Source organism: Pleurodeles waltl, chromosome 1_1 (assembly GCF_031143425.1).
Source record: "Pleurodeles waltl isolate 20211129_DDA chromosome 1_1, aPleWal1.hap1.20221129, whole genome shotgun sequence".
NCBI lineage: Eukaryota > Metazoa > Chordata > Amphibia > Caudata > Salamandridae > Pleurodeles > Pleurodeles waltl.
In genome coordinates, this window is record NC_090436.1 from 743,509,913 (window position 1) to 743,524,271 (window position 14,359).

The following is a 14,359-nucleotide window of genomic DNA, read 5'->3' on the forward strand; positions in this document are numbered from 1 at the left end:
GTGTATGCCTTTCAAATATATGCACAATTATCCATGTGATCTCCTTACTTTGAAGACTGTTTCTGGTCGTGTTGCCCTCAGGTCGTCATACAAGCAAACTTCGAAGCACTATGAGTGCAGTAACCTTATACCACCATCTTTCCTGGCAAAGTGGTTTTGCAGCCTAAGACAGTCTTTTTGCTTACCGTTGTTACAGCTTTTCACATTACATGGTCCATCACTCTTCAAACTTTCTTTGCCCTGCCTCCACCTCCCTCGCCCCTTTAACAATCAGAGACTGCATCAAGTGGATGCTAAAACAGATCGCACCAAAGACCATCAGATGGAAATCAGCTCTTTGTAGGTTTGTATGAGGCAAAGAAAGGTGTTTCAGAAAAGGACTCTGCAAAGGAGAATGGTCCTCTGCATCAAAGTCTGCTAAGCATTGACTGCTACCACTGCGCTGTGCCTGTACTTGACATCTGACAGGCTGCACTGTGAGTATTGGTAGACCTATTCAGAAGGCACTACTGCCTTAGAAGCCTTGTCAGTTAGGCATGGCATTTCACTATTTTGCCTGCAGGACTTTTTAATGTGAGCCATTGCGTAGACCCATCATCTTGGGAGGTGCTATTCTAATGGTGAGGATTCTGCTTTTAGAAGTATCCATCAGAAAAAAACTCTTTCTGGTTGATACTCTATCTAACCGATTTCTCACTGCCCTTCCATCTCCCCGTTCTGGCAAAGAAATTGACATCAGCATGCGATTACATGTGGCTCAGTTCATCACTTCTGGGGCAGAACATTACTCCACCTACTATAACACAGGAGCAATGCTGTTACTATATTCTTGATTCAGTCTGGCACCTGGAGATACTCTAAAGGAAAGAAATCAGTGGTTATATAGAATAGCTACCAGAAAGTGCAGTACAGAAGTTATATAACTTGATAATTTAGTCTTTTCAGTAGTGGATGGTCCACTATGCCAAAGGCTGCGGAGGTCAAGTAGGCATGTGGCAACTCTGAGTCAGCACTGTTACAGTGTTTGTCTCAGATTGCAGTTAATACTGATTCCAGGTAGTAATCCCCGTTTGCTAGACAGAAGTTTGTTTTGCTTGAGCAAATCTGAGGTCTGTGTGAATAGTTATGTTTCAGGTAGCATACCCAGAAGTAATCAATTTAATGTAGGGCTGTAGTTTACTGGGTCCCCATAGATGAGTCCTTGCTCCTTGAGGTTTGCCTTCATGTTAGGATGTTTTTGGTTCACTTAGGAAGTCTATTGTTGAAAGGAATGCTTTAATTATCGTTCTTTCTAATACGACTACGGAGGTTGGTCTTACGCATTTCTTGGATGAAGAAAATGATCAGTGGTTGAATAGTTTTGACAAGTTCTCTGTTTGCATGTAAGGCATCTAAGATGTGCTTTGAGTAGTGTGATAATAAAAATTGTTTTGGGATTTTTTGATGAACACTTAGTAGATTCCTTTTTTTGGTGTATCTGGATTTCCTGTGCCTGGTTGTACATTTACCACACTTGGAAGACTTCAGATGTTCCCTTTTTTTTAAATGTTAATCCAAATTGAGCCCCAGCCAGCTCTGTGGCATGACAGCGAGTATAAAACTGATGGCCTCAGTTATTGAGAGGTAAAGTCGGTTGACTGGCATCAGTGTGTTCAGTGACAATGTTGTCATGAGTTCTGAGTGGAAGGAGCAGATGTTGAAATTGTTGTCTGACCTTCAATAACATGTAAGATTAATGACTAGATCTGGTGTCTGGTGAAGATCAGGTGTTTTTTTTTGTTTTATGCAAGTATTCAGTACAGAGTTCAGAAGGGCCTCGGTGAAGGCCACTTTGCATCGAGGTGGTAAGTGAATTAGAAGGGATGATGCAGAAAAAGTTGGAATTGGTGAGCAGTAGAAAAGTGATGATTCAGGGGTTTAATGTTCATTGATGATAGCAGTCACTCAGGAGTTATTGTACATATTGTACACTTTAGCTAGTCTGTGTGCGCTGCTTGTTCAGATAATTTTTGTAGTGAGGGTGCTTTTCTTTAAGGTTGATTCCATGTAGTGTGGCCGAGGCATTGTCTTTGTTCCAGGTTTCTATGATAAGTGGGTATTCCCTGGAATCAAATAGTCTGTTTTTTTAATCTAATTGATTGGCCATTGTGAGACAAAGTGTAAGTTTATTTTAACCCAAATGCCCTTTGTTTTTGGTGTTTGCGATTGTGGCAGGGGGCACATAGGATGGATAGCTGGGGCTAGTTATGTCAATTGGCTTGCTGTTTTGGTTATCCAGGGAACATCTGACATCTCTTGTGCTTGATTTTGGTCAATTTCATTGCATAAGGTGTGAACAGGGGATGGTGTTAGGCAATACAGGTGATAGCCCTGAGATGCTGTGACTGGTGTTGCAGCAGAGGTGGGGGGGTGTATGGAGTACCTTGTGATATTGATGAACAAGTCTGTTTGGGAAGTTGGATTCAGTAGCCTGAGAGAAAAGGGTCCTGACTGGTAAGTGAAGGTTTATCTATGGGATTTATTGGTAGGCAGCAGAGAACAAATACCTATTAAGGGAGGCCATGGAAGATTAAAAAATGTGTTGATAGAAGGGGCCAATCTAAAAGGCTAGAAAATGCTCAGTAGCAGGGTGGTATTGAATAAAGTTGCAGTACTTGACTGGGTTGACCCCAAGGTGACAGGAGCTCCCAAATGGGAACTAGACTAGAAGTTCATATTTGGCCAGACGAACCATACTTCCTTTAATTATAGGTACAAATTACTGCATCAACCTTACTATGACCAGAAAAAGAGAAGTTTTATCCAGGGACTACTGGATCTTGAAATAGATAGAAATAAATAGATGTTGACTTTGACCACTTGGGCGAAGGTCATCCACCAATATGTAACTTTTGGAAGTAAGTCTGAGGAACTGGTGTAAATGATGGGGATCGAGATGCTCACATTGCCATTGGTATTTGTGGCAGGGTTGACCAAGTCAACAGCCAAGAATGACCATAGACTATTCAAAGGTAAAAGTCAGATTGCGTCGAACTGGGATTAATATTTGATGTTGACTGTGGAAAACAAAACTACATGTAGTGAGCTAGAAGGGACGATCCCACAACATACCAGGCCTCACGACATTTGGACTCCTTTCAGAGAATATTTGGAGGAAGCACCGATGCTTGCAAATGGACTTCAATTCATGACCTGTGAGCTCCAAAGATAGGTTGTCTGAACAGCATGGGTGAAGGGAAAGAGGCAGAAGGGAACACCGCTATTGTGTTGTATGGCCTAGCAAAGAAGCAGACAGTCAGATGGATACTGATGTCAACTTGACATTTTTCATGAAAAAAGGTGTATTTAAACAAATATATATATGGTTTAGGATTAAGGGGACAGAAAATATGAATGGCATTCAAAGACTGCAGTATATATCGGTTACCCGACCACCTACGGGGGGAACCACCTAATGATGGAAACTTTCAATGAGGAATAAGTTGCAGTGAAGTCAACATCTCTAAATGGGCAGAAACATGAATGTTTTTAGGGCCTTTTGAGCTGTCTAATGGTGCGGAGCTTTGTCTCTTCCAGAGGCAAGACATTCCAGCTGTGTAGAGCCCCAGCCACATATTTTCACACTCCCTGGTTGTTGCTGTATTTGGGTACTTAAAGCAGACTTTTTAGTTGGATGTAGTGTCTTACTAGCAACATTGGGACCATTCTTTTCCTTCATGTAGGAACGTATTCAGAATTAGATTTCCATCAAAATAGAGCCCACAGTAAAGATAATCCAGTAGTCTACAAAAAGGCTTATAGCAAGAAAAACACAAGCCAACAGATGATTAAGTTACTTTGCATAATTTTTTTATCGTGCCATTTATAATGCCAAAATCGTATGTTGGAAAGGCTGGACACCATATAGCCATGTTACTTTCTAAAAATGTCCAGAATAAGGTCTGAGTGTAGTCGATTATTTTAAGATGTCCATTAACGAAAACACTAGGTGTCTTAATGGTCCCTCCTTTTCAAAAGGGAATCTTCTTTCATCTGAAATAAATGGCTGCACCAGCCTGCCCGTATAGGATAAAAGTCATGAAACCATCTAGTCTTCTATAATTGGTTTCTTGCGGCGTCTAATCTGTAAACTATACTGGGGCACCTAGCTCCTGTTTAAAAGATTTCAAGTATTTGGCAGATAGGCATCATTCTAAACCGGAACTTTTCTCTGCATCCCAGTTGCCGAGCACTTGCAGATACTGCCTTCATTATCCCTCATCATTGACTCTTCTCTGGCTATTACACACAGTCACTAAAGTGGCCAACTTCCACCTTCAGGCATTTAAAAATAGAAAATCAAACCATTCCTGTTGCCTACTCACCTGTAGCATTGCAGCTCATTTTCCAGTACGGTCACAATTGCAATTATCTGGTGGCCAAAGAGGATTCTAAAGCAAAGACCACTATTCCTGGAGAGCCAGACATTGAAGATGGCGCGCACACAGCACCAATCCTTCCCCACACGTGCCCCACACTTCCGGAATTTGCTGTCATTAGACCCACGGGCAAAACCCTTGCAGCTTTCCTTCCGGTGCCCAGTGGTGTCTGAAGAATCACGTTTTCAGCCTATAGCTAACCGAGGAACACTGTGCCCTATTCTGAACGGACCTTCTGACCTCCGTTCTCAGCCATCACTACCTCTGGTGCAGTCGGTCTTCAAATGTTCACTCCTTGGTGTTGGAATGTCAATCTCCCACACGCGTCTAAAGTGTCTGTGCTCGGTGTGAAATTAAGAAAATAATGGATCCTATTCTGGCCTTTTCTATCTGTAGACATTTCTAACTTTACCCACTGATTTCTGTCTATATTTTTCTGTCTCATTGATTGTTTTATCCACCATTTATATTTTCTGTATCTTGATGGCGTGCGTTCTCGCTCTCCCTCTCCCTCCCGCCCTCCCTCTCCCTCTCACTCTCCCCACCCCCGCCAACCCCACCCCGGTCGCTGTTCCCCCTGTCAGTCAAAGGTTATTCAGCGCAGCATTTAATTGATGAACCGTTCTGTGCACATGCTATGTTACTTCATTTCAGAAGTTTAGATGCCAATATACCCTCGCCAAATGATTGACTCTGATCAGCAACAAAGTTCACTAACTTATCACAATTAACATCTGTTTCCAGATGCAGTCTCATTTGCAATACCATTCAGCCCGAGGAAATGTCAGCCATTCATTTTATTCCATTTCCAACACATTTTCTGAATCCATCTTAAAAAGAGAATTAAACGTTGTTGAAATTAAAGACTTGCCCTTTCTAATCAATTTTCTTTTATAACCCAGACCATACTTGTCCCAAATTGAGGGAATATCTCTACAGTGGAAGATTAATGCCAAACGTAACTGGAGTGTGCTTGATTGTTGCAGTAGCATAGTTGTAATTCATGCCTTGCTGAATGTTCTTTCATTAAGTTACTTCAACATACTGCTTTGGTGTGTTAATTCCAGACATCAACTTAATGGCAACACAACCCTGCCGATTTAGCCCTGTTATATTTGTCTTTGTACTAAAGCTTTCATTTGGCTCGAAAGTTTCTCATCTGCTGTTGTTCCTTTCCTGAGGCTGTGGTTTCCAAATCTTCTCCTTCACTCACTGCATTCTTAAAAAAAGAAAAAACGTTTCTAAATGTTATTATTTCGGAACTGCCATTTCTTTCTTGAAATGAATCGCTTGAGGCCATGTATGTATTGTTTCCATAAGAGCCTTTAGTGCTAACAATGATTTCTAATTCAACATTGTCACTTCTAATGTTAGTTAAAAGAAACTACTTTTCATTGCTCTTGCTTCAGACGTCTGAGAATCTCATCCTCCGGTCTCCATCAACCGCAAAAAAGCAGGGGGAGGCCAAATGCTAGTCTTCTGCTTCTATGGATCTCTAAGAAATGTAGTGAAATGAAGGGGGAGTCCCTGATAACTGCTGTCTCGCCAACCCCCTTACCTCAAGCATTTCTGATCAGATCTATGGAAGCACACAATGTGTTATGTTCAGTTATTGGGTGTGACAGCAGACATGCTGCTGTCAAACAACGTTCCCGCTGCTCCTCTATTTTAGAGAGCTGGATCCCCCTCACTCCAGAAGGAAAGTGGTAAAAAGTGGCAGGATGCTATGTAGTCTTTTCCAGTGTAGGAAGAGTGAGTGGCAAATAAGGCACCGAGGGATAGGGCCCGTACTGCAAGTATATTTGTAAATCTATAGGAAGATGGAAGGGAAGCTCCGAAAGATGGTGGCAGGATTCCTGGTTTATGTTTGTGTTGTTTAGCAGGAGGTGCAACACAGGGTAATAATCCAACATATGTAAACAAGCAATACCTTTGCATGGGTACTCCGTGACTCCTGTCGCTCCACACCTGGTCCATGGGATCATGAACATCCTTATCGGATGAGCATGTAACAGTAAATTTGTGCGTGTTTTTGTCTCTTGTTGTCACTTGGAGCCCCTCTGTGGAAAACGAGCCACACTACTAGAACCCACCTAAGTACAGTTCTGTATTTTCATATTGATGTGTTAAATTAATTTAGCAGCCAGGAAATAGAGAAGCCGTAGAAAACTATTTTTAACTTGGGGAGCTAGACCAGGCAGCTCTTTGGTACACAAGAAGAATTGATCTTATGGCAAGTAAAAGCCTTTAGAGGGGGTTTTAAAACAAACAGTTTTTAGTGTCCTACGAGTAAGATAGCACAAAAGACAGTGTCAAATTGGATTAGAAGCATAAGCCGACATAATTAATAATGATTGGCAGCAGAGGGTTCATAAATACATTAAGTATTTGCCTTGGTGTTTAGAGCAGTCAGTTGTGGTATATTTGTAGACTTAACACACAAAGCGTGATGGGAGGAATGCTTATAGTATGTCTGACCACTAGCAGTTACTTGGGGTAGCGTTTCAGCCTATTGTTGTTCTTGCCAACCATGCTACGTCAGAATAGACTTTGTTATATGCTAATCAGTCTTGCTCCTGCTCCAGTAGGAACAGTGAAGCCCATATTGCCTATCAACGTCATCTCTGAACCGGAACACAAGCAACCCAAGGCAGGTTTCAGCTTGATTGGGCCTCTTCAGTCAGGTGTAGCTTGGCTTCTCTGTGCACTGGAACCAGGCTACACCAGATTGTATAGGCCTAATCGGGTAGAAACCAGCGTTCGAATTGCTTGTGTTGCATAGAGGTGCACAGCACTTTTAATCTATTGTTCTTTTCAACTGTTGCACAGTTTGACTGAGAGAAGGCATTCCGTCTGGTCACTTCTGCACATTCACGGAAAAATAAGTGCACTTCCATGCCAGAGCTGGTCAAGTACTATGTTTTCAGATTCCAATAATTCTAAGCCAATAGTATCTTTTTTTTGATCCGATAAGAATCATATTTTCCCGTGATGTAGTTTAAAAGTACAGTTCTTTGTTTTCATATTGGCTTGTTGGTAAATTAATATAGCAGGCAGGAAACATAGAAGTTATAGAAAACCCTTTCTCACATGGGAGCTAGCACCAGCATCTCTTTGTTACACACAAAATGGATCATATGGCAAGTAAAAGCCTCCCGAGGGTCTTTTTTTTATTTTTTTTTATTTATTTTTTACATGAGAAACAGCTTTTACTGTCATACACCGAGTAAGATTGCACAAAAAACAGCATCAAATTGGATCAGAAGCATAATCCTAAAAAAGGTGTTTTTTACCTGTTCAAACTATGCCTGTCTGCTAACAAGCACCCTTATTGTTCTGTTAAATTGATGTTGGTCATTTTTTCTGTTAAAAACGTGATTTAGATTACACGGCCAGCACATCAGGTCGTAGCATGTATTTTTCATTCTCCTTACTTTTACGGTATATGCTTGCATTAAAAAAAAATGACCACTGCAGCAGCTTTGAGGTCAGACCTCTACTGCCTTCACTACAGTAATGCTAGTCTTTTTTGTTTCCCAACTTCTAAATCATTGCCTCATCTTTTCTGTTCATGTGGGTTCTGTCACCTAAACAGACTGTATTTGTTCTGTGCTCTTTACTTTCTACTCTTTTATGGATTTCAGTAAGGTCTAGGACTTTATTTTGTGTGGGCTTTTGTAAACACTATATTTTTTTTTCATCCTGCAGATGTTGAGGAAAACACAAAACTACGTTTTCATTGTGCAAGCATGAGGGTGGCTTTATAGTGTTTTGATTAGAGCATAGTGCTGGAAATGTTAGTTTGTACGTAGCCTAAACTAAATTGTATTTAATTTTTGAATGTTTAATGCTTAATCAGGCTTCATGGATCTTTATCCTCCAAATAGAACTTGTGAAAATGTCTGGGAGGTGGATGGGGTTGTACCGCCAAAAGGGTTAGATGGAAATTCCAGATGTTCAACGTGTAGCCATGAGAGCACATTTGGCATATATTTTTTCTGGTCATTACTGGTGATGGAGCCAACACATTACTTACGTTTTCTCTCTTTCTGGCTTCCAGAACCCAGATTTGTTCACTCTGAAGTCATCAGGGAAAATGCAAGTCAAAGTGGCGATGATGATAAAGTGTACTTTTTCTTCACGGAAGTCTCTGTTGAGTATGAATTTGTTAACCGGCTTCTGATTCCAAGGATAGCCAGAGTGTGCAAGGTAGGAATTATTTTCTTTGTTTTTTCCAGTAGCTACTTTTGAACCTTGTTGACATTTTGGGTCCTGTTTTGCCATATTTTGCTGTGATTAAAATAGTCTCGGATTATGAAATGTGTTTGTCATTATGTTCCTAACTGGTTGAAGTGCCTAACAATTTATACACAATCTGTGTTTCATGGCTCTGGTCAGTACCTTCTCTCCACTGAGGTGAATTTAAGATTCAAAATAAGTGTAAATTTTCTTTCAAGTAATTTTACTCCGCAGAATGTCTCTGGCCACATCAATGTAGAGACATGCAAGGCCATTTTTCCTCAGTCAGGACTTGGCTACTATGGGTCTTTTATCCTTTATGCGGTCCAGCAACTTTATAGTTTCAGAAAGGATGGCCTTGTATACAACTCGAACACTTACGGCCAGGACATTGCTTCACCCAAACAACCACCTTTCCTGCTTTACCCATCTAAGATTTTTTCAGTAGGGTAATGGTTGAAGGAAGCCATATGGCAGTTTCAGTTTGAACTGCACCAGTGCACAGTGTCTCGTATCTTCAATGTTTTGTGTTGTACAGGAGCACTTGTTTTCATTGAACATCAGTGTTCTAATTTTAAATATGTTCAAGGTAGTCTGACATCAGTTATGGTTGTTAGGCTTCAAGACTACTAATTTGACAAAGTGCCCTTTACGTCAACTGACATGCCACATGGAATTTTTCTTCATTGTTCCAGGCTCCTTACCTGGGAAGCTGCTATTCCTGCACAGTAATGTCTGTCTCTTACCTTTTACACATTTAAAGATCAGCTCCTCCCATCCCACTGTGGACTGTGTTCACATATACACTCATTGGTAAAAGTGAGTGTGAACAGTAATGCTTGTGGAGATATAAAATGGAATAAAAAATTACAGTAAGCAAAGCGTAGTTGCATTGAGTATGTGGCTAGCTTCTAAGTTGGTAGTAGAGCTACATATGTCTTGTTTCACCCCACCGCCGAGCAGGAATCCTCTGCAACGCTTACTCCGACTTCTGGCCACTAGAACTGCCACTGGACTCCACAATCTGCAGCTATGGCAACGACTCTGCAAAGTTGTTTCTCTGGCTCCTTCCAGCAACTGCAACATTTCTCAGGCTGTGCATCCTCTGAGGGCAGTAAGTTTTCAATCTGTAGAGGAAGAAGCAAGAAGGAATCTCCCTTGGAGTGAAGGAGTCACTTCCCTGTATCCGCAGGCATCAACTGCAAAGACAACCGACTTCGTGGATCGCGCCTCATCCTGAGCTGTATGGATCCTGCATCACGGGTGGTGGCCTAAAGTGGTCCCCTGGGTCCTCTCTGCCAGCTGTTCAACTTCGATGAAGGGTATGTCCTTGCCTTCCCAGGCAGGACATTAGCCAGTGCACTGAGTCTCTTGCAGCTGCCACAGCTTATTGGCATCTCCTCCAAGCGATCTTCAGGCTCCATGTAGCCCCAGCCCCCAGTACTCTTCCCTGCAACGCACAGCCCTCTGTGTGCCTCTCCTATGATGTGGGACTGCTCTTCAGGTGTGCTGCATGGGCCTCTCTGAGATTTTTGGTCTCCTACCTGTCTTCTGTGGGGGCTGCCTCCTCTTCTTCAAACTCTCTGCACTGCTGAGGGTCGCCTGCGTGGAGTTCCCCTTGGACCTTGCTGATCCCCGTCAGCTCCACTTTTGCACCAACTGCAACATTTGCCTTTGCCGAGGCTTGTTGGTGGTTTTTCCACATCAGACTGACTGCAATCCTTCATCCGGCGTGGAATGTCGACTGCATCACCTAGGAACTCTTCATCTGCTCCAGTGCTGCATTGCTGACTGTCTTCATCTCACCATCAACCAACTCTTGCATCCACAGACTGGTGGGTAGTGGCTCCTGCTACGACCGGACACTCCAGCATGAACTGCACTTGGTCCCCTTCTTTTACAGGATCCACCTTTGGTTTCTTGCAGTCTTGTCTGGGTCTTGCAATATCCTTTCCTGATGTCATTTGGGTCAGTTTGGGGAGAACCAGTAACTTATCTCTTCTCTCCTGGATGCTGGGAGGGGGACACTCTGGTACTTACCTTTGGGGTTTCCTAGTTCCTTGGGTGGGTACCCGACTTTCGCATTCCACTTTCTTAGTATATGGTTTGGTTCCCCCCAGCCTTCAGTTTTGCCTATTGCTTTTCACTGTTTTCAATTTTTATGCCAATTTCGGATTGTTACTGTACGTATAATACTGTTTTGTTACCTCCTATTGGAGTATTGCCCATCTAGTATTTTAGTATTTGTGTCACTAAAATAAACTACCTTTATTTTTGTAACACAGTGTGGTTCCTTCATGTGTGTAAGTGCTGTGTGACTGTACGTGGCATTGCATGAGCTGTACTTGTCTCGTAGATAAGCCTTAGCTGCTCTTCCACAGCTACCTCTAGAGAGCCTGGCTTTCTAGTCACTGACTACACCTCACTAATAAGGGATACCTGGGCCAGTTACAAGGTGATAGTACCATAGGTACTCACCACACACCAGGCCAGCTTCCTACACTGATGAACTATGCAAATCCTTACGTGTTTTTGTAAGTGATATTTTTGTGTTGAAGAAATTGAAGGAAGATAATTCTATAAATTGGAGTCTTTTACAGCGAAATGTTCTTTTAACAATTTGTAAAGTCCATTCCTTTCTCCCAGTGTCGGGAGGCTTTGGGTGTGACATTAACATGCACTTCCAATAAAAGGTAACAGTCTGATATAAACACATTCCTTAACTTGCTGTACTAGATTAGGGCACATGAATGATGACCAGAGCAGGGGCTCCTCATTCTCAGCAGGTCATCATAAACAAATGAATGCCAGCTTAGCAGTCTTCCTATCTTTGAAGTCTGATGTGATAGGTACACCTTTTTGGTGATTTCGTACAGTGTTTCTTTTTTTGTCAGATTTTAGAGCGTTCTAAGTTCTGTGGTGGAATGAATCTCTTGAGTAATGCAGCAGTTATCTCCTGGTGCTGCTAATGCCTGGACTGATGGACCCACATGCGCACTTAGGAACAGTTATCTCTGTGTGCTGTGACTAATTCATTACCGAAATAGGATGTGCCCTAATCAACATACAGGTATCCCAAGAAGATTGCCGTGTATAGCTCTGATAAGGTTGTTTCTGAAATGAGGGAGATTTGCTTTTGTACAAGATTAAGGTATGAGCGCAATCTTTTCTTTTCTTAAAAAAAAAAAAAAACTCTACCACTCTGTGTCTTCTCACGTTTAACGTGCAAAGGCCCTCGCACTCAATATCTCTGCAATCTTCATATCACGTTCAATTCCTGTATGATCTTCGCCTCCCCTCGTGCTCCTTCACAGTGCTGTTTTCCAGGTCATTCTGCAGCCGTTCCTTCTGTCACAACTAAATGAATGGCCTTTGTCATCACAGTCAAGCCTTACGATGCTACGTAAACGACATCTTGAATTGGGAAAATACTACAAGATCAGATAATTTTTCAGCATTCCAATTGGCTGACATTGCATTTTAGTGATCAACAATTTAATACTGTTACTTTGCAACTACTATAAATTGCCATCTTGTATTGGGCAAGTTCTAACACGAACAATTCATTTTTCTGAGTGTTGGATTGCAATTGGATGACATTGCATGACAGTCACACACACTTTAAAACTGTTGCTGCTTCAGAATTTAAGCCACATCCACAGCTACAGTGACACACACACACACACTCCACAAGCACAACGTGTTACTCCCCATCATGCTAATTTATCTATTGTGAGACACACACTGAAACACTTTTGTCACCCTGGACTGTCTACAATTAAAATACAGTGACACACTCACTTTTAATCTACAGTGTGCCATAGAACGAAAATATTACACGCAGTGACAAGCACACTATCTGTTTTTCTGATTAACCTCCATTGTTGGCTTGTTTTTCTACCGGGAGTTTCAATTTTTGTATGAAATCAACAGTTAAAGGATTTGACAAACAGTGCTTACTGTTCTAGATGTCCACAGTACATATAAATTGATATAGGTATGGGATGGTTTTGTATCCTTTTGAGTTTTCTGACCATTCTGCAGTCTGTGAATGCCCCTCCTTTTTTTGCAGACACCAGGTGAACCTCCAATAAAATGGAAAACACAGTTTAGAGGGTTTACTAAGTATTTGGGTGACATTGGGGAGGCGGGGTAATAGGTACTGTGCAGAGAAAAAAAATTGTGCTTGAGCATAATTTATGTTTTGAAGGTCAAGCAATTTGTGAACATAGACCACAAACACATGAAGGATCAGATGAACAAAATTAACTCTATGAATATCAGGAGGTGGTTAAAAAGTTGAAAAAAAAGTTTGATTGTTAATAGACATAAATTCTTTAATGGAGAGCAGCACCAGGAGGAGTCTGTAGACCTGTCTGTAGCAGTGTATGCATTCTGGCTGCTGACTGTGAATTTGAGGAGTTTACCAAGCAGTTAATAAGAGACCAAATAGTAGTTAGTTGTTGGGATAAAAAGGTACAAGAGAAATTGCCTACATTAAAGAACCCGTCTTCAGTGGAAACTCTTGATATTGTAAAAAGTATTGAGACTTCACACAAGGCATCCAAATAATTATCAACAAAGAGAATGGTGGAGTTCATGCAGTGCCTGACAATGCTACAGATCATCAGTGCACTTCTATAGAGTAGCGTCCCAAAAGAAGTAATACGATTTTGGGGGGGAGCATGGGTGGTGGCAAGAATCAGTTTTTCAAACAAAAATACAATTGGTTTTCGATGTGGTATTTCCTCCTCATTCTTCCGCAGGGCATCCTTGACCTGCCAAGAATGCCACTTGTAGGAATTGTGGTAAGGTTGGCCATTTTGCCAAAGTGTAGAAATCCAGGGAAAACAGTGAATGCCGTGGTTAAGTGTGACCAATGATGATACTTTTGACGTGTTGGAAAAGACCGGGCTAAAATTGTTAGATTCTGGAGCAAAAATGACCATTATCACTGAGGTTTTGTTGAAGAGTAACTTGTCAGACAAAGAGCTTGTGCCACCATATAGGTGTCGGTGTCATATGAAGGGAAGAACTTTGACTTATTAGGATACTTTGTGAGTTCATTGCAGTTCAAAGGAAAGACCATATATGGCAAGGTCTGTGTGGCCAAGAAAGGGCTTAGTATTTTGGGTTTGTGTCATCAAGGTTTATTTGATATTACTCTGAGGCTAGGAAAGAGAGTGCATGTATCGCTGGTGAGGGAAAACAGACAAACTAATGTTTTTTCAGGCACAGTCGTTAAGAATGAATGTACTTATACATTTTTGATGGGAAGCTAGTGAAGATTAACAGTTCTAAACACAAGGTAAAAGTTCAGAAGGGTGCAATGCCAGTTAAACACAAGCTGAGAAATATACCTTTCGCTATTAGAGATGATTTGGCAAACATTCTGGAAAAAATGTGCATAGAAGGAGTTATTGAGCCTGTAGACTCTTCACTATGGTTTATTTCCCTTAGTCATCGTTAGAAAGAAAAATTGGGATTAGAGTTTACATAGAGTAATTTGGGTAGATTTTCATTCTTTGCCAGGTATTGATGACATTTTGACAAGCTTTGCAGGAGCAAGTATTTTCAGTAAAATCAACTTGGTGTCTGCTTACCAGGTTGAATTAGAACAATCCTGCGGACATCTTACAGCTTTCATTTCTCTTGTAGACACATTTCAGTTAAAAAAAAAACAAAAAAAACATGCCATTTGG

At 41.4% G+C, this 14,359-nt stretch overlaps 1 protein-coding gene across 12 annotated transcripts in view; it reads left to right on the forward strand.

Annotated features, from left to right (window-relative positions):
* SEMA4D (semaphorin 4D) overlaps positions 1–14,359 on the forward strand; it is a 498,348-nt gene that overhangs the window by 335,060 nt on the left and 148,929 nt on the right. For all 12 annotated transcript variants that reach the window (XM_069227530.1, XM_069227533.1, XM_069227504.1 and 9 more), the window contains one exon: positions 8,479–8,627. In XM_069227530.1, coding sequence (XP_069083631.1) covers positions 8,479–8,627 — 149 coding nt within the window. The remainder of the gene's footprint in view (positions 1–8,478; positions 8,628–14,359) is intronic.